We start from the raw sequence: 20,103 nt of genomic DNA on the forward strand, positions 1-20,103 counted from the left end.
TTTGATTTCTAGAAACAAAAAAATCCACCTTTTATAAAGCAAAATATCTTCGATTCCGACTTGTGCTTCTGATATCCAGACGTTCATTTTGATGGAAATTGTTAAAGATGGTACACCCAAGTTCAAGGGGTTCATGCTTAATGTGAAACTTGACGGTTTGTGGACGGGATAGGGGGTAAACCCTAAATTTCTAATTTTATAGGGGATGCAAATCCTAAATACCCAAAAAATGAAACATTCGGATAGAAGAACCGGGAAGGAATAACCAGACAACTATCAGAGTACTCAAAATTCAATCCAAACAGACAAAGATAGGTTCCTTCCATGAGGTACGCAGGATAAGATGCCACTCCTTCATCTTCATCACCACCATCATCACAGTAAGTCATTCTTCACTTCATTCAAATCTAATAGTTTCTCTCTAACCTTACCTGCTTCAAAAAAATGTCTCCTTTTGAAAAACCCAAACTTCTTTTCACCTCAGAAACTACTTTTCTTAACAAATTCCATGGTTTCAAGAAGAACCCGTGTTTTATTTTGCTCACCTAGTAATGGGTTAGAAGAATTATCAACTACACAATTTTCAGAAACCCAGAAATTGGAAGAAAAAGAGGAATTTGAATTGAGAGAAAAGCCCTTACCTTTGCCCACAAAGGACTCCGATACTGAAGAAGTAGTTCCTGAACCTGTGAATCATATAGCTTTAGCTCCATTTTTGAAGTTTTTCAAATCCAAAGAAGATGGAGAAGTAGAGTTTTTCAAAGAGAGGGTTCATAAAGAAGAACCAACGGAGGAGGTAAAGAAAGACGAGTTGAAGGAGGTGAGTATTGAGTATTATGACCCCAAACCAGGTGATTTTGTTGTGGGAGTTGTAGTTTCGGGAAATGGAAACAAACTTGATGTGAATATTGGAGCAGATCTTTTAGGTACAATGTTAACAAAAGAAGTACTTCCTTTATATGATCAAGAGTTTCCTTACCTTTTGTGTGATTTGGGGAAAGATGCTGAGGAGTTTATGGTTAAAGGGAAGATGGGTATAGTTTATGATGAAGAGGCAGTTAGTGAAGTGCATCATATTCCTGGTAGACCTATTGTGGAGACTGGAACAGTTCTTTTCGCTGAAGTTTTAGGGCGGACACTTAGTGGGCGGCCTTTGCTGTCTACTAGAAGGTTTTTTCGAAGAATCGCATGGCATCGTGTGAGGCAGGTTCTCTTCTTGCTTCTTTTTTGTATGCTTGGTCAAGTTCTGTAGTTCATGACATTGCTAGATGTATGTGTTCCACCACTCTCTAGACTTAGACTTGCATGGTTATGCACTAGAACATCTACTAGCAGTTGGAGCTTTTAGAGGTTGTAGGTGTTAAAATATATTTGCGGTTTTGTGCAGGTAAAACAGCTTAACGAACCTATCGAGGTTAGAATTACGGAGTGGAATACAGGTGGTCTTCTTACAAGAATAGAGGTATTCATTCTCTTGATTAGCCCTATCAACATTTACCTGCTTATCTGTGTGTCAAACTACAATTGAGTATGCTATTGAAAATTTTGTTTTCACAGGGTTTGCGTGCATTTCTTCCTAAAGCGGAGTTGATGAATAGAGTTAACAATTTCACGGATTTGAAAGAAAATGTAGGCTACAGAACCAGTTAGTTGATCTCTTCCATTGTTTTTATCTCTGTATGTTACTTTTATCTTAGATTTGGTTTCTTCAAGAAATCTATATATCTTAGTTGTGTTTCCTCTGCTTTGTTGATTGTATAGGTGGGGCGCCGGGTTTTTGTTCGCATCAGTAGAATAGATGAAGATAATAATGACTTAATACTTAGTGAGAGAGAAGCATGGGTCAGTCAGAAATTCATCTACTAATTTTGTTACTGTAGGTTTGTTAATGATATTCAAGTCTTAGTTGTTTTGTAATCTTTCAGGATATGAAGCACCTGCAAGAAGGAAGTCTTCTGGAAGGGACAGTTCGGAAAATCTTTCCTTATGGAGCACAAGTAAGGATTGGTGATACTAATCGAAGGTGATTGTTTAAGACAAATTCAGACAAATTCTAGCCTTTTTGCTTATGATTTTCCCTTGGACCTAGCTTCACATCTAAGTTCTGAAGCCTGCAGCAATAGCATCAGCACAATCATAGAAAATAAAACTGTTTCTTCTTAACGAGAAAAATGATAGCCTGAACTGGGAATCATGTTGATAGTCCTAAATGAATCTTTCAGAGTTTCCAAATATTCTGTCTCACTTTTGTTTGCTTTCGATATTTGAACTTCCTATTTGCTTCATCAGTTTCCAGTGTAACTCTGTCTTATTCTGAATGGTCTATTTATGTACACATGCTTTTCTCAGTGGATTGCTTCATATATCAAACATCACTCGCGCACGAGTTACTTCTGTGAGTGACTTGCTTAAACTTGATGAAAAAGTGAAGGTGTTAGTGGTGAAGTCCATGTTTCAGGATAAAATATCGCTCAGGTGAGCCAAGACTTGCTTTGTTCAACCTCAGATTTGATGAATAACTCATTATATTAACTTACAAGAAGTCTTACCTTTGTATGGGTTGCAGCATTGCGGACCTCGAAAGTGAACCTGGTCTTTTTGTGACAGATAGAGAGGTGACCAGTTTATTCTTCCTTGTTGTTGGTAGTTTGATTTTTCTCGCTTATCTGGTTGTATAAGATTGCTTTTGTTGGTATATTAATCTTCAACTTCTTTACATTTGGCAGAAAGTATTTTTGGAGGCTGAAGAAATGGCGAAAAAGTACAGGAAAAAATTACCAGCCTTTTCTGCAACTCGCAAGTTAGACCCTCTTCCGGAGGACACCTTACCTTTTGATGACGAAGCAAAACTTTATTCAAACTGGATGTGGTTCAAATTTGAACAAGGTGGATCATGAATTGCTTCATTCGAAGAGACTGTTGCAAGTTAATGCCGAGGGACCATTTTCAAAAATCCAAAAATGACTGAAGTACCTTTTTCAAAACGACGATTCATATATTCATGGTCGAGACTACTTTCAGTTATTCCATTTTTGGGGTGATTTTCGGTGGGCACTGATGCATGATTTGTTATGCACTGTAAGATGGTGAGGTTGTTGTTGTTGTTTTACCTGTAATATCAACATTCCAGGATTACTGTCCTACACCATTTGTCAATTTATGTTTCCATTTTGTATTACATGGTGACGGTATAACCTCTGAAAGTAAAAACTCAACATCATCTTTTGCATCACATAGCATAACAAGCTCACACTAGTAGCATAACTGGAAAATACTGACAAGACAATATAGGCATTGCATATTTCCTGTCATGACCATCTCTAAGCAGCTTAAGTCTGGTCTTGAAGAACTTTAGTGGACTCCAGTGGAACTTGAGATGACTCCGATGAACCTGGAAATCTCAATGGACTTGACTTCAGTAGATGCAACAACATCAGCAGCACCCTAAAAACATAAAGAAAAAAACATGTCCAACAAAATACCAACCGATCAATCGAGATTGAAATCAGTTGATAAAAAGCTATAAACCATAAAATCCCTGGTTTTGCCCTTTATGATTAGTAACTTCCTAAAAATACCATCTCTTTGAAAACCAGCTTTCTCTAATACCCTTTGTGAACCTATGTTCTCAACATCAACATAACCTTCAACTCTCTCTATGAGCGGCCAAGTCTTAAATATAATCTCCAAAGACATCTTCACAGCCAACGTTGCAATTCCTTTACCCCAATGTTTAGATCCAATGTGAAAGCCGATCTCACCCCTGCATCGATCTTCACCTTCCATTGGTCTAAACACAATTGCACCAACAGGTTTGTTCTGAATGCAAATTACTCTGTACCATGGATGTGGTACAATTTTCTCCTTGATATGATCCAATGCATCTTCTTTAGATTTACATGTTTCCCATGTACAGAAATCAGCAACACGATCATCCGTCATCCATACCATGAAATCGTCTAAATCCGAAAGATCTAATGACCGGAGAGATATTTCCAGTCCTCCCATCTCCCCGTTTCCAGCTTTGTCTGACTTTGCTTCCATTTCTCGATTACTTTTATGAATCTGATGGACTTGAGAGGATGAGTGTAGTAGTATCTCGTATGGAATTGTTCATTTCTAGGTGAAACTAAAGATATGGTTTTATATGAAACGGAAGCATGGTCCAGATGTGGTATAATCATCATCTCAGTGTTAGTCAATAAAACGCCGACATAGTTGACTAGCGTGGTGGACACAACTTGGAGTTGGACACTTGATGGGCAAGAGATGCACAGTACTTGTAGGTCCACTAGGAGAGGACGAGAAATTGTGTTCATCCCAAGTTTGGTATATCTTGGAATAGACGTTCATACTTCTTCAATTGTATTTCCTCTAAAACCAATTCATGTAGACTTGGTGTGTAGTATATGCCCAACATTCAACTTTCAACGCAAAAACGGCTATTTTTAAAACAGTTGATGATGTTAAGTACGCCCTTATCTTTTTAGGAAAGAGAAATAGCGGCCAAGAGAGAGGAAAAAAGGTTCAATAGTTTTTGACTCAGACCGGCTCAGATCTAATTTTCCGGGAGCGAATTTGAGTTGTTCTTGGTACTGTAAATATCTAGATGCTTTCCATCTTTTCTTTTTCTGTTCTGGGTGGATGGTTTTCTATAAATCAATCGATTAACATCTTGATTTGAGAGAGGTGATGCTGTTCATTTTTGGGGATGGTGGTTCTCGGTTACTTCAAATTTGTTTTAGCACTTGTTTAATTAAAGATGGTGTATCGATGTTGATTCTTAATTGATTCTCTTTCTTTCAAGTTTTTCCTTGAATTTAAAGATTGGGTATTGATTTTGCTGATTTTGATGGTGGTGTTCTGTTGATGGCGCTGCTGTTTTTGTGATGATCCTTTTGCTGGTGTTTGTAATCATGGAGATTTGATCTGCTCTGGTTTCAGACATGGTTCGGGTAGGGTTTAGGTACCGGGTCAAGCTTTCTGATCGGATCGGGTCAAGTCATTTTTCTGCTGGTTCATGATAATTTCACTGGTTTAGGCTTTCTACTGGAAGTTCTCGGTAGATTTGACAGTCATCGGCGTCGATCTCTTTGTTTAACGGTTTTCGGTCGTTGATTTGGATCAACAGATCTCTGGGTGTGTTGGCTTGTTGTTTGTAGTTTTCGCTGGCGTGTTTTTCATTTGCAGTTTGTAAACCATTGATGTTGTCTCCACTTGTTTCCGATCTGTCTTCAGAATCGGTTACTTATATATCGATCTGGCTTCTTTAGTTGTCTGCAATATGGACGCTAGTTGTCCTTCAGGATTTGTTCCAGAGATTTCCAATTAGTGTTCAGTAGAAGCTTGTCGGTTTATGGGTCACTGTTGCGGCAACGGGTTTATTTGTTTTGGGGTCCGGTACCGTTGCTCGCTAGAGCTTTCGTTTAATGAAATATACCCCTTTGTTAAAAACAAAAAAAAAACGCAAAAACGGCTGCCTTTTCCGTAAATTCCACCGAGCCTTTAATATTTTGGTTGGGTATGATATGGAATCAACACACGGATGCCAAATGGCTTGGCGTACCAGAAATTTCGAAAAGCTAAATGTACATGCGTTTAAAATTGTTCTCTCGAAGATGCAAAGGGATGCCTAGCCATTTGGCGTTTCCAGCTGATCAAATCATATCTTAAAATTTTAAAATCTAACGCTTATATTAAAATCGCCAAATTATTATCCATTTTTAATCTCATCCATCAGATTATCTTTAAATTTGTAAAATTTAACAACTCTAATATTTTGACGCCAAATGATTTGGCGTTCTTGATTCAACTTTGAATGACGATAAAACTTAGTCCTTGATTCAAGGTGAGATGGCAAGCCTTGAATCTTGGATCTTAACTACCCAATACACTAAACCTTAGACAATCCTTGTTCATGAAATGTATTATTATATAAGGGGGACGATTTATGTGCCTTGGAGTAAGAAATTCCTCTAAACTCTTATTTCCTACCACATGTCAAGGGAAGGGGACTAGGAGAATAAGGAAAGATAACAAAATCAATTGTTGACAGGTTAATCATCCACCCATCAACATTTTTTTGTTATTTTTTTTACTGAGAAATCTTATAGTTAATAACAAAACACGAATAAAATAACAACAGAGATGAAAATTAAAAAAGGTTAAAAAATGTGGTAGCTAAATTGCTTTTTAACAATAAGAACCTATTTGGTCATTGCGGAACTGTTTGGCCATAAGCAAAACAACTAGCGACGGCTAAACCATTTAGCCCGTTTTTTTTTTCTTCTATGAAGCACTTATCGGTGAACTAAGTTCCGGTGGCGGTTCTATCATTGCTTAACAAATAGTATTGCTTACAATAAGATATGGTCCTCTCCTGTAGTTTTTCATGTCAAACAAAATTCTTGGCGCATAAGCTTTTATGGGAATTCTCTTTTCCAGATAGGACACAGTCCAGGGATGTTTGTAAGTCTACGTATTTTTGCACCATCACGAAGATTAAGTTCTTGAGCTCTCTCTCCTTCACATATCTAGTTTCGTCTGATTTTGCACTAGCTATTTCAAGACACATGGCCAAAATTTAACATCTTAGAAAATTAAGTGCAACAGAATTTCTAGGATATTATCATTATTGATGGTGGATTTTTGACAAGGAAGAAAGTTGTAAAATTGCTCCTGCCCAGCTGCAGAATTATAGATTTGTACTTCTACATTATATTCCGCAAGAGAATTGAGAATGTCTATCCAGTTAATGGCTGCATTAACCTTGTAGCTCTTTTATATATGCATGTGATTGTAATAGAGATTCATTTGGTTGAACTCTCGTTATTTTATGTACGGCCATATAGACTGTGATGTATTGATCAAAGCACGTTGATAATATGAATTATAAAATATCCAGAATGAGCTTCTATGATATTTTTGGATAAAAGTATTGTTAGATGCAAACTGTTTAGTACAAAGTTGTATTGAACATTAATTACTTCAAATCGCAGAACTTCGACAGCTGAATTCCTCGAATATGCACTATAATCTTGGGTAAGCATGGTGCAACACCAGATTTCATTGCATGGCCAAGGTACTAACCAGTACCAGCAATATATGGACATGGCCACGACCAAGTTTTCCGACCAAGTTGCTAAGCCAACTTGGACAGTGCTAGAAGGCTCATGATGTCAGTGCTAGAAGGCCTATGATGTGCACGACATCATCTAAGCTCGCCCGCAGCAGCAGCCATGCTTGGCCATCCACACCAGCAACTTGGTCGTTCGCGCCAACAACTTGGTTGTTCCCGCTAGCATCCATGCATGGTCGTTCGTGCCAGCAACTTGGCCGTGTAATACCCCGATATTCGGCAGTGGTTTGCCGAATTGAATAAATAATGGATTGTACTTACCTAACATCGAGGCCTTTTTAAAACTGTTGGTACCAGAGTTGGCAGAAAACTCTGCAGTTAAGCATTCTCGGGCAGGAGTAATTTAGGGATGGGTGACTGATAAGTGCATAATTCATATGATTTTAGTGTTCATTCCATACTTGTTTTAGTTATTACTTTTGCATATTTTCGTATTATTACTCTTGTTTTCTCTTATTTGTCTCTATTAGGTGAATCATCCAAAAATGAGCTAAAAATTGCTAAAAATTGCTAAGAAAAAGAGAAGTATTCCAAGTGCCCAAGTCCAAGAGAAGTGGAAGAAGTACGACGAAACGGAGCAAAGATGCTCAAAATCAATAGACGGGCCAATGACCAAGCTTAACTCATTCAAATTAAGTATTTCTCATCACCATCTTGTAGAGAATTCAATTATAAAGAAAATGCAAAAATAATGAGGTTATTCCGAGTTCGGACGAAGACGTTATGGACAAAATAAGTTTATCGAATACCAAAGACAATAGGGTTTGCATACCGGTATGTGAACCATGATTTCGTGGAATGTAGAGTTCGCATACTGGTTTGCAAACCAAAAAGTTCCTGGATATTTTATTAAAGGATGGTATTCGTACATGGTACGTGTACCATGAAGGCCAAAGTCCATGAACCGTTTTTAGGGTTTTCGTTACTACTTTTTAGGTCGGTTTCCTGAACCGACTAGGATACTTGAAGGCCAAGCAATGTAAACCTATATAAATAGGTATTATACCTTTCAAAGAAGATGTATAATTCAATCCATCACAATCTAGAGTTTATTCTACATCTAAACCTAGGGTTTACCCCTTTAGGGGGACACCACTATTATTCATCTTCTTTGTAATATGAGTAGCTAAATCCTTTGTTGATTAAGAATGAATTCAATGTTCTAAGCGTGAAGCTTTATTAGTAATACAAATTTATTCGAAGTTTTTATCATCATCGCTTGTTTTCACTATATCTAGGGTTTATGATTGATTCTTAGATTGGTTTGGGTGCACAACTAGATTAGTCTATTGATCATTCTATTGCTAATACAGAGTTGAGCAATCCGTAATTGTCGATCATCTCCTACACAAGTAGAAAACATGAGACCTTACAGAGGGATTCTGTAAAGAAATCGTGTGTGGAAACAAGCCTAGTAAGTGAACCGAGCGTACTGAGTTTAACTGCTGGGATCAAACCTAAATTCACAAACCCTAAAGCGTTCGATCGAGTTACACCTTGTAAGCGTACCTCAAGGCGGCTTAGTTGGATAGATACTAGTGGCTAAGCGTACCTATTATCTGGTGATACAAGGAGTTTTGGGGATAGCTAAGTGTACCTGTTATCCTACGGTTGGTGATGAATGGTTCTAACAGAAGATAAATAAGTATTCTGATCATGTTAACGCTTGGTTATGGCGAAGGTTTCCTTGATCATCTCTTTTCCTTATTATTGTCTTTATATTTATCTTAAAGTTGATCCCTTTTTGTTATTTACTTTATTTTGTTGATACAAATAACCTATCAATTACACAGCTTTCTGTGGGAATGATCCATACTACCGCTATATTACTGGTTAATTGGTGGAAAATATCTTTATTAATTTGTTGAGCCTACGACATCCCATCAGAGAGCGGTTGTTAATTGATTTGTTATTTTTTTAGATTGTTTTTATTTTTTGTTTTTTTAGATTTTTGTTTTGATTTTATCTTTCTTGTGAATCGTCATGTTTCCTTACGGAAATAACATGTACGAAGCACAAGATTATACATACAACGGTGGTAATCAATATGGTTTTAAATCTCATTCATATGATAACTACCAACCATCCTATGGGTATAACCAAAACCAATATTTTGGTTACGATCAACACCCTACGGAACCTTATGGGTACTCACATATGTACAGCCTTATGACGGGCATGTAAGTGAACAATCACAAGGATGGGTGGATAGTTATGCTTTTAATCATTATTCTTCTAGTCTGACAGATCTGATACATCAATATATAGAAAACATGGACCAACACATTTAAAAGATGGATGAACGCAACCAGAATGTGGATGGATATATATGCTTTTAATGTTAGTTCTTCTAATCTGAAAAATCTAATGCACCAATTTTTGAATAGTCTGGATGAGCACAACAAAAAGACTGAAGGTACACTTCAATAAATTCAAAGGACTATGGATATCCCGAGGAATCGCATTGATCAACTCAGTGAATATAAGGATGAGGAAGAAGTATTCCCTCAAAACCAAAAAAAATCTGAAACTTCTATGGATGACGAATATTCTGATGAAGATGGGCAACCTTTGGAAAGTCGTTGCCACAATGATATAACTATTCCAACTCCGGATCTTTATAATGATCATTATCCTATTCAAAAGGAGAAGATTGGGTATGACATATCTATTATTATAAAAGGTGTAACGTACTCAAACCGAGATATTACGAGTTGCATCAATGAACTAGACTTTTTAAGAGAAGATTATGATTCCGATGACGAGATTGTTGAACAGATTGAGATTGAGAAAGAAACCAAATTGATTGATTTTGTGGAAGACCCAATTGAGCTTGATTACAATGATGCTGAGATTTCGGTTGAAGATGAAATTAAAAGTTCGATAGAGGACCACGATATACTTGAAGTAAATAATTCACTAGGTTTAATTAAGAAAGATAAGGATCCGATACAAGGTTTGTCTAATCCTTTGCAAAATTCCATATCTATTGATTATTTCCATCCAATTGAAATAGGTTCTGAAAGAGTTGTTAACCCAGCTTTTAGGAAAATACCTCACTTAGAGCAACTTTAGTCATGAGTTTCTATATTACCATATTCCCATCCCAAATATGGCTTTTTTATATGGAAATTTCGTCTGTGACGCACTGGAGAGACAAATTCCTATCATCAATGTAGTTTAAATCTGCGTTTCTAGTGAAACGTGATCAAAAACTCCGTCTGGACAAAACGTGCTTTATAATAGCGTGTGGTATAAAATGCAATTATAAATTGCGACTGGTATGCGACGGGATTTAAGATTCTGTCTGACTGTTATACTTTTTTTTATGATTACATTTCGTATAACGGCTTTTAAAACTGCGTCTGATCTAGACGCTATTTATAATAACATGGAGTATAAAACATGGTTTATAACTGCGTCTCATGTAGGTGGTTTTAATAAATACGTTCACTGTTGAATGTGGTTTATAAGTGTGTCTCAGCTAGGTGCTTTTTATAAAAACGTTCAGTGTAAAACGTGTTTTATAAACCTGTTTAGTTTTTTCCATGAATTTATACCACACTATACCAGGTGTTTCTGGCGGTCGATTTCTGGATTCTTCTTTCTTCTTCTGGCTTCTTCTTTCTTCTCTATTACAGAGACCTATATCTCCGTTCAATCCGAAATATTTTTACAAAGATTTTTACTCCAATACCAATATTGTGTGAGGAAATCAATCTAATCTAACACGGGTTGATTAAAGCGTCTGAAAAAGTTATGTTTGAAACTCATCAATATAATCTAACACGGGTCATAACTTAGGTTTTTCGATTTGGGTATTTATTTTTTTGGTTGTTGCATGTGTGAATTAGTTGGATTAATAGGCTTTAACGATTGATTGAACTTATTCGGGTTCTAATTTGGTCTAATTTATTTGGGTTGGCTTTGAATAAGCTTTATTTTATTTTATTTATTTATTTTAACATATATGTAATTCTTTGATTAAGATGTCTATGATTGATTCTAATTGACTCTGGTTATATATTAGGTTCAGGGTATTGTGTTTATTTATTTATTTATTGCATGTAAGAAATTGTTCGATTATGATGTACTAATAATAGTGAAGAACAAAATATAAAGTTGAATAAAAAATTATATAGTTGATATTTGAATTTAAGTGTATATGTATAAGGTGAGAAAATCGGCTTTTCCCCCTATGTGAATTTAATGATTCATCTTTAAACGCATGTTTATGAGTTCCTTACAATTTTTGGTTTTGAATATCCATGTAAAATGGTACCCTTGTGATGACTCTTACCATTTCTCATGAATTTTAATATGTACAATATGAATGATATGGATGTGAATGAGTGATATCTTGAACTGGTTTTGTAGAAATGTCAACCACAGTTAGAAAAATGGATGGCAAAAGAACTAATAAAAACAAACGTCCAACTCCAAGTGGTGATGTGCCGATTGAGAGTGCGGATGAGGTAGTAGACTATGGCGTTTATAAAGGCGAATGTTATGAAGGCGAAGGTAATGAACGTGTACCTTCGAATTTTATACCTAACATACAAAAATATACTAGTGTGGTAGATGATTTACGACATGCTTCACATAATATAAATTTTGTGTCAAGCGATTCACCTTTTCAACATCGTTCGTCTCTTAGTTCGGTTATTTCTGTTTATAAGAATATCACGGAACATTGTCCTCAAGCTGTGTGTATTATCTCAAAATCCGGATGGGATCGTCTTTTGAGCATGGCAGTATGGGAAAGTTCACATGTCCTGATTGACTATCTCGTTGAACGTTGGTGGGATAAAATTTGGTGAGATGGGTTTTACGCCGTTAGATTAGATAATGTTTACAGGAATTAGAACTGGTGTTGGTAAATGTATATTGTATGACTCCGAGTTGTATAGATTTGATTATGTTAAAGAAATTTTTTTCTCAGAGTTACAACAAGACGGAAAACCATTTCAGTGGACCTGTGATGCAACTACACTTAAGTTTTTGAAAGAATACTTTAAACCAAGCTTCTTGTCAAGTGTGGGTAACAATGTGGTACTAATTGAGAGATTGACTAGGGCTTTTTTTATGTATTGTTTGGGGACATTTTTCTTATCTAATGCAAATAACTACATTTATGTTGGATGGTTGGCTTCATTTGAAAATGTTAAGGATGTTGGAGATTATGACTGGGGTGTTTATGCTTTTGCCTACTTGTATATATCTCCAAATTTTTCTAGCAGAAACATGAAGTTGTTAAATGGGCCCATCCAGACATTAGAGGTAAACTTGTTTATAATTTCTCTCTTGATATTTTTTTTAATTTTTTTTAGTTTCGGTAAATTTTCACTTGTTGATTATATTTGTTGGTTGTTATGCCTGATTAGTTTTGGGGGTATGAATATCTCGGCATATGTCGACCATCTCCCAATCTTCCCAAAGATACAGATCCAAATACCATATGGCCTGGAGAAAAAAAAAAACGAAACACTTTTGTCATCGTTACCCCTAGCATTGCACTAGAAGGTCTCATTGCAGATAATGTAACATGGCACCCGTGGGCGTCTTCCAGGACATTGTTAGATTATGATGGTGTACTCATGGATTTAGTTCTTTCGAAAAGAAGAGTTGGATTTGGTCATCTTATAAAGGTAAGTGGAGTTTTCTTTTATGTGCCCGCTATTATTATTATTATTCACTCCATGGTTAACCTATTCATATATTTTGTACAGTCTATCCAGTATTTGGGAGATCGTTGTTGGAGGAAAAATCACCCTTTATTTTATATCTTTAATAACCCACCCCAGAAAGAATATTTGTACGCGGATAGGGAGATTGTGGAGAATCAGTTGGGAGATAATGTTTGGCCTGATGCTACAGACTTTGTAAATAAGGTGTCATATGATGTGGATATGGAGTATTGGCAGCAGGTTAGGAGTTTTGGAGTAACCGTCGGTACAGTTGATTAGGGTGCTCAATTTTATGCGTATGAAGGTGGTATAGTCAAAGTCACAGTTGAGAGCCGTAATGAACATGTTCCTGTTAGAGCACTGCTCGGTCGAACTCGCAAGCGTTGTTATCTCAAGCTTGTTGTCAAGTTTATTTGCCAAAACTATAAGTCTTGATTTCTAGTTTACTTATAGCTAAGTCTCGGATTATGATAGAAAGTGTAGTTGAGCATTAGACTTCAGGGCGTTCATCGATTGAAAACGAAGAACTACTAAGGGGAGCTTGTGGAACTTCATCAACAAAAGGTATGTGGAGGCTTGAACTCACCTATCACTCAAAAGTCTATCTACTCTATCTCCTATTTGAGACAAAAGTCGTATAACTATATAGACTTCGATTATACACATTTGATATTTCGAGCTAAGTTTAACTCGCTTACATATTTCTCGAAATATGTGTTGGTAAGCTTTCGTTTTACCAAGTTCATCTTATATTGTTGACGAAAGTCAGAAGATGATCATGTGAAAATCGCATGGTAACATCTTACATTACTTGTGTGAGACAGTCATTTGATATAGACTCAGAATGTTTCGTATTGATCATTCGCTCACTTGAAAATTGCTTCGAAGCTAATAGTTTGTGTGAGACAACTATTGTCGAATTCTAAGAATGTTTCAATGATTGAAACGGGAGTTTGGAACAAATAAGCATGATTGGATATATCACAGTAAGTGTACTTGTATGCTAATTGTTGCAAGTTATTCCAAGTCAGGGAATCATAGTATGCATACCCGTAAGCGTACTGGTTGGTTAATGAAAGTCCGGGAACTTAGTATGCATACCGGTATGCGTACTAGCGTGAGTTTCAAGTTCTGGGATTTAACTGAGTTTGGAAGGTATGCATACCCATTCGCATACTGGCGAACCCAAACTTAGTCCGTCCACTTAGGTATGCGTACCCGTTTGCATACTTGAGTAGGTTATGTTCTAAAATCGGGTTGTTCATGAACTAATACATTTATATAATAAGGAATTCAATCTTTTGCAAACCATGGATATAATATTCATGAATTGATTCGAGTGAATCAAAATCGATTTTGCTTTAATTGTGTCTTATATACTTCTATGAGAATATAAACAATTGAACAACTCTAGAACTAGTTTTATTTGAGTCATTTGAACTAGTTACGGTTAAGATGAATAAGGTTGATATGAAAGTGTTCATATGGCTAACTTCGGTTAACTATGGTTGAGCCAACAAGGTGTATACGTTTAGGTACGGTTACTCATATCTAAATGAAGTCACTTTTCATTTGTGTGTAACAATCTAAGTTCGATCTAACAGTTGAAAGATATTAGCTTGAGTCTTATCAGGTTTTCATCTAATGGTGAATATTGAATGCTTTGTTACCAAGGTAACATTGATTGCAAACCCTAATTTGAAGACTATATAAGGGAGAACTCTAGCAACTGGGAAACCTAATCCCCACACCTCTTGTGTGATAATAGTTGCGACTAGAGTCGATTCTCCTTTAACCTTAGGTTTTTTCCAAAACCCTGTAGGTTAACGACTTGAAGACTTCATTGGGATTGTGAAGCCAGACCCAACTATTTCTCTGTAGTTGCGTGTTCTGATCTTGATGTTTTCTATCGTGATTGAGTACTATCTTATCTAAGATTTGCTCGAAATTTAATCTCCGATAGGAAAGATAAAAAGTAGTCACAAACATCTTCGTCTCATCGTTTGTGATTCGACAATATCTTGTTTCACTGCCATACGATTAAGATTATTGTGAAGTGATTGATATTACTAAGATGTTCTTCGAGAATATAAATCTGGTGTAACAATTGGTTCTTGTTCACCTTGATTTATCAAAAGGCGGAACAAAACTTCTAGGTATTTCTGCGGGAGACATATTTATCTATTAAGTAGACTTTTCTATGTGAGACAGATTGGTTTATCAAGTCTTCGACTTTGGGTCGTAGCAACTCTTAGTTGTGGGTGAAATCAACTAAGAGAATCAAGTGCGTAGAGTCTTGCTGGGATTCAGAGGGGTAAGGAACGCGACTGTACCTTGATCAGTGTGAGAGTGGTTATAGCTCAACTACATTCCAGTCCGACGTTAACTTGGAGTAGGCTAGTGTCTGTAGCGGCTTAATACAGTGTGGCATTCAAATCTGGACTAGGTCACAGGTTTTTTCTGCATTTGCGGTTTCCTCGTTAACAAAATTTTCTAGTGTATGTGTTATTTCTTTTTCGCATTATATTTGTTTATATAACTGAAATATCACAGGTTGTGCGTATGTTCAATCAGTTTGTGAATCCGGCCTTTGGGTTGTTGATTAAATTGATTGACACTTGGATATTGGTGTTTGATACCGTCCAAGTTATTTCTTATATTCAATCGGGAACTCAATTCCAATTTGTTCGATTGCAGATTGAATTAAAAAATTGAGATATAACTCTTGATATACTTTTCTTAAGATTGAGTCTGACTGTCTAGTTGATTCTCTTGAAAGTATATTGGAGTTAGTCCATACAGATTGCTAAACCAAAAATTGGGTGAGGTTGTTAGACCCCTGCTTTTTCAATTGGTATCAGAGCAGGCAAACACGTTTAAGACCTTATAAGTCTGTGTTTATAGCGATCTGACTCTATGGACAATAGTGTTATCTTTGACAACGCAACACCAGTTCAGAAACATTCTGACTTGGTTCAAAACCTTGAGTCTCCTGAGAAATCTCTCACGTCTTCTCTGTTGACTGAAACTGAGTTCAATTGGGGAAAACGCCTAGATGAACAGTTGGATGATCTTTCAGATGAAAGTGGTTCAGGTGAGGGACAAGATGTTGATGAGGAAGTCTCACAATATATTAAGCTTTTCGAGTCTTCGACCATCTCATAAAGAAAAAGAAGTCAACAACTTGCTTGGCTGAATTTCTGACTCCTCTCTGTCTAGAAAACAGGAAATTAAGAAAACTCTTTAAGGGATATGATTGTGGTTATAAACTCTTACAATCGCTTCTTAAATATCGTGAAGAAGATGTGTGTTCAAAAAATTCTGAATGTGATAATCTTCGTCGAAATCTCTTTGTGTTGAAAGAAAGACTTGCAAAAAATGAAGCAAGATATGACTCTCAACAAAAATGTTTTAATGACAGAGAAATTGGCTTTCTCGCCATAGAAAAACAATTGGAGACTGATCTATTTGCTGCTCTTGATAAGGTCAAATCACTGGAAGAGAATCTGAAAAGATTCAATGTTAGATCTACAAAATTATCTACTATGCTGGGAGCATGTAAAGAACATCGTGATACACGTGGTTTGGGATGTAAAGGAATAGACACTCCAAGTGTTAGTAAGATCAATTTTTTCCGTGCTAATGACAATTTCCTAAGTGAAAATTCCATTGATATCAAAAGTGAAAAACTACCTTCAGCAGTTGATGTTCCCATGAACAAAGATTGTCAACCTTCAAAAACATCTCATATGAGAACATTCAAGAACATTCCCTTCAACTGTTATTATTGCGGAAACAAAGGTCACCTTGAAAGGAGATGTCGTTTTCGATTGCGGAATGAAAAACTTCATAACATTCTCGTATGGATATCTAAAGAAGTAATCAAACCTGCTTCTTATTATGTTGGTGTGAAAGGTCTAGTATGCAATCAAAAAAAGAGTTGTGATGGGACAACTCTTGATTGTAAATATGACACAAAATCTGTTTACAATTGTAAAAGGAAGAATGTTATATGGACGACTGACTCCTTAAATTACTCTGTGAAGATAAACAGTCATCGAAGGAAGAAGAAAACTTCAAACTCTTTGTCTCTTGCTGAAGAAAGTCCCGATTCTAAAGTGTATGTTCCCGAATACATTCACATCAATAATCGAGTCTCGGAGCTCAAGACCAGTATCAATAAACTCAAACGCAGTATTAAGAAAGTGAGAAAGACTACTGCATCAGGTAATACTTTTTCTCCTCTTACTAATTCTCTTAAAAAATCTTGTGATTTTTCTGATATCAGTCGAGAAAAAAAAAGGGAAAATGTCAATACCCTTGATGAGCTACATGCTTGTCAAACTACAACTTGACTATTGACTAATGAGTATCCTCTTTGAGACCGTGTGAGGATGCTCATAATTCTCGAGAAGCCCTTCTTCTTGTCAATGTGGTCTCTGTTGTATCTATTTTATTTTTCGTTTTAGAATAAAATGGTCATCTTACTGTTGAGCCTTGCTCCAGTTATTTATTATTTATGTAATATATTTGGTCAGTAACTCTTGAGAAAATTCTCTTTGTTGTTCACTTTGAAAACCCTCATTTTTTTTTCCTAATGACAGTTGATTTGTTGTCTATCAACATCTTATGATCTTTTCTTTTGAGCTAAGATTTTCTGTCAATATGTTTAGAATTTGTTTTTGACTTTTATCAAAACTACTTCTAAATTAGGCTTCATTATCCTCTGGGTTTTGAATCTGGTTCATAACTATGAGCATACGTGCACCTGGCCCATTACCGAACGTAAACAAGTAACCCTAGGGTTTCCCTGTATATATATCATGAACTTATCTGATATATATGCGTTCAGTAACGTCAAAATTCTCCTGTGAGATTATGGTGTGCACAATGGGTGAATGCAAATAGGAAGACAATGTTGAAGGCGGCAAAGTTATTGAGTTTCACGAAAATCCTCTCTCCATAACTTGCTTTCATGCAGTTGATCATGAAAAAGATCTGCCAGTTAAGATTTCGTCTCAATTGGCGGGAAATCTTCTTCGAGATTTTGGGGTTGTTCGTGAACAACTTGAAATTGCAACAAAGAATCTTGAATTTCTGAAAACCGAACTGAAGAAAGCAACTGATGAACTTGTTTATGTTCGATTCCGGTTGCTGATTATGCCTAAAGACCTTCAGTTTTGTTCTTCTTAGGAGTTATTTTATCTTTGTCTAGGAAACTTCTTATGAGAATTTATTCTTGTGTTTTAAGAAGGATAACTAGGTTTTGGAATAGCAAATTTTGTGAGTACACATAGTTATTTCCAACGATTTTTATCTTGCAATGTTTTTAGATTTATTTATTTAAATTCTAAAGTTTATTTGGAAGGTGATTTTGCAGTATTAATCTTTATTGGTTTTATATATTGCAAAAATTGTTATGGGATATGTGTGTTTGCGTCCGTGAACTATGATTGTCCCATATATGTCAAAAGTTAAGCCTATTATATCATTATGCAAATATTGATGGAAGATAAGATAACTTTTGATTGCAAAGATTAAGTCTATTATATGTCTTTATGCAAATATTGATGAAAAATAGAATGAATCTTTGAACATTCCGCAGTATTGATCTTTCCTTAATCTACTTTTATGTGAAAGTACTGCGCGGCTCCATAAGTTTTCTTATGTTGAGAATTTTCGATTAAATTAATCATAGGTTCTCTTGTGGTTAATTTAATTGAGTTTCTGGATAGAAATTCATGTTCATGTAATTTTTTAATGTCCAAAGAAATCCTTCTTTTCTCGTAAAAGTAAGGCCGCTCTTGTTGTTCTTTCGGGAATGGCATTATATGGGGGAGAGTTCTTAATTGAACTTGTGCTTAATTGCCATATCTTTGTGGAGAGTACGGCTGTGGAATATTGTAGGAGTTATCTTGTATTTTTCTAAACTCCTTGATGAATACATGATGTATTTTCAAATGGTCGTTGTAGTGATAGTGGTAAAAAGATTCGTTTCAGATTTATGAAGGAAATAATTTTTAGATTTAATAAAAATAAAGCAAATTAATTTTTCAAAGAGTGATGTCAAGATTTAAAATGGACTAAGGCTCCGGATTCACTATTAGTTCAAGTCGATTGGTTACAAAAATATTTCATAATTATTATCTAGCTCTTTTTCCATTAAATCACTTATTAATCTATAAGGTGTCCAAATATTAAATTGTAATCCTTAAGCATGATTTATCAAAGAATTAATCCTAAGCATAAAACATCAAACTGATTAACAACTAATTAGGAAAACCATTTTTATCTCTTTTTCTATTGATCCAAGTGAATTAAATAAAATAAATAATTAAGAAATTATAAAAAGAATTTACCAATCAAACATGAATAAATAGCTCCTCCGTCGCCTCAGTCACCAGGTATTTTAACCGCTCATCATGTTGGAAAACCTCTCAAAATATTTCATTGATGCTCAAAAGTGTTTTACAATGAAGAGAAAGACAAGAAAATGATATAAAACAGGATTCTGCGACCCACAAAAGGCGTTCAGAATCAACGATAGAGATAAAGTGTTGTTGTCGTTGAAAAACTATGACCCACGAAAGACAGTCGTTGTCTTTGTTGGTAAACGACTGCCTTTGGTAGTCTGTTCTTCCTCTTCTTCTTCCTCCTCGAGCAGCAGCAGCAGCAGCAGAACCAGAATCTCTGCAACTTCAATTTTCTTGCTTTGTAGTGCTCTAAACCTCTCCCAATTCTCTCTAAACTTGCTAGCTCCTCATTCTCGACATTAGGGACCTATTTATACACAACAGGTCACTCAAATCCTCGTAATAATTCCAAGAATATCCGGCCATTAAAGAAAATATTCCGAAATATTTTTTTCTTTAATTCTCTGATTTGTTACGGATTGTTCCCTGTTTTATCTCTTCTCACGCGTCATCCTTGAGCTGTAGGGATTGTTTCCAGCCAATAGAATCAACCCATCCACGTCTCTTCTATCCAAGAATAGAATATTTTTCCTATTTTAGAATATCTTCCCTGATTTGATTCCCACCGGTTATCTAACCAATTTTGACCGAATCCAACACCCATACCAGCTCTATCTAGGCCCTAGGAACAAACCCATTTAATTTGGGCCATTGAATCTCACTGGAACACCTTCAAATCCTCAACCCTAGTCACGGCAGTTCAAGAACAATTTTTCCCGCCAATTTTTGGTTTTTGAATTTGGGAAGAAGATGTCCTCCCCCTAACCAGAACTGGGGTGTGAATAGCAGCTGCCTTGGGGGTGAC

General features: G+C 36.0%; 3 protein-coding genes across 3 annotated transcripts; 2 read left to right on the forward strand and 1 right to left on the reverse strand.

Annotated features, from left to right (window-relative positions):
• The first annotated feature begins 252 nt into the window (after positions 1–252).
• Positions 253–3,178, forward strand: LOC113357238 (30S ribosomal protein S1, chloroplastic-like). Its single transcript, XM_026600583.1, has 8 exons — positions 253–1,207; positions 1,388–1,462; positions 1,558–1,629; positions 1,762–1,842; positions 1,926–2,023; positions 2,350–2,475; positions 2,567–2,615; positions 2,727–3,178. Exons 1-8 carry the CDS (start codon positions 344–346, stop codon positions 2,895–2,897), a joined length of 1,536 nt encoding a protein of 511 aa, XP_026456368.1. The 5' UTR covers positions 253–343; the 3' UTR covers positions 2,898–3,178.
• Positions 3,085–4,499, reverse strand: LOC113357239 (uncharacterized N-acetyltransferase p20-like). Its single transcript, XM_026600584.1, has one exon. It carries the CDS (start codon positions 4,042–4,044, stop codon positions 3,490–3,492), a length of 555 nt encoding a protein of 184 aa, XP_026456369.1. The 5' UTR covers positions 4,045–4,499; the 3' UTR covers positions 3,085–3,489.
• Positions 4,500–11,538: 7,039 nt separating this feature from the next.
• Positions 11,539–13,104, forward strand: LOC113359922 (protein MAINTENANCE OF MERISTEMS-like). The gene is made up of 4 exons (XM_026603483.1): positions 11,539–11,659; positions 12,081–12,418; positions 12,523–12,786; positions 12,868–13,104. Exons 1-4 carry the CDS (start codon positions 11,539–11,541, stop codon positions 13,102–13,104), a joined length of 960 nt encoding a protein of 319 aa, XP_026459268.1.
• Positions 13,105–20,103: the final 6,999 nt, after the last annotated feature.

This window comes from Papaver somniferum, chromosome 3 (assembly GCF_003573695.1).
Source record: "Papaver somniferum cultivar HN1 chromosome 3, ASM357369v1, whole genome shotgun sequence".
Lineage (NCBI taxonomy): Eukaryota > Viridiplantae > Streptophyta > Magnoliopsida > Ranunculales > Papaveraceae > Papaver > Papaver somniferum.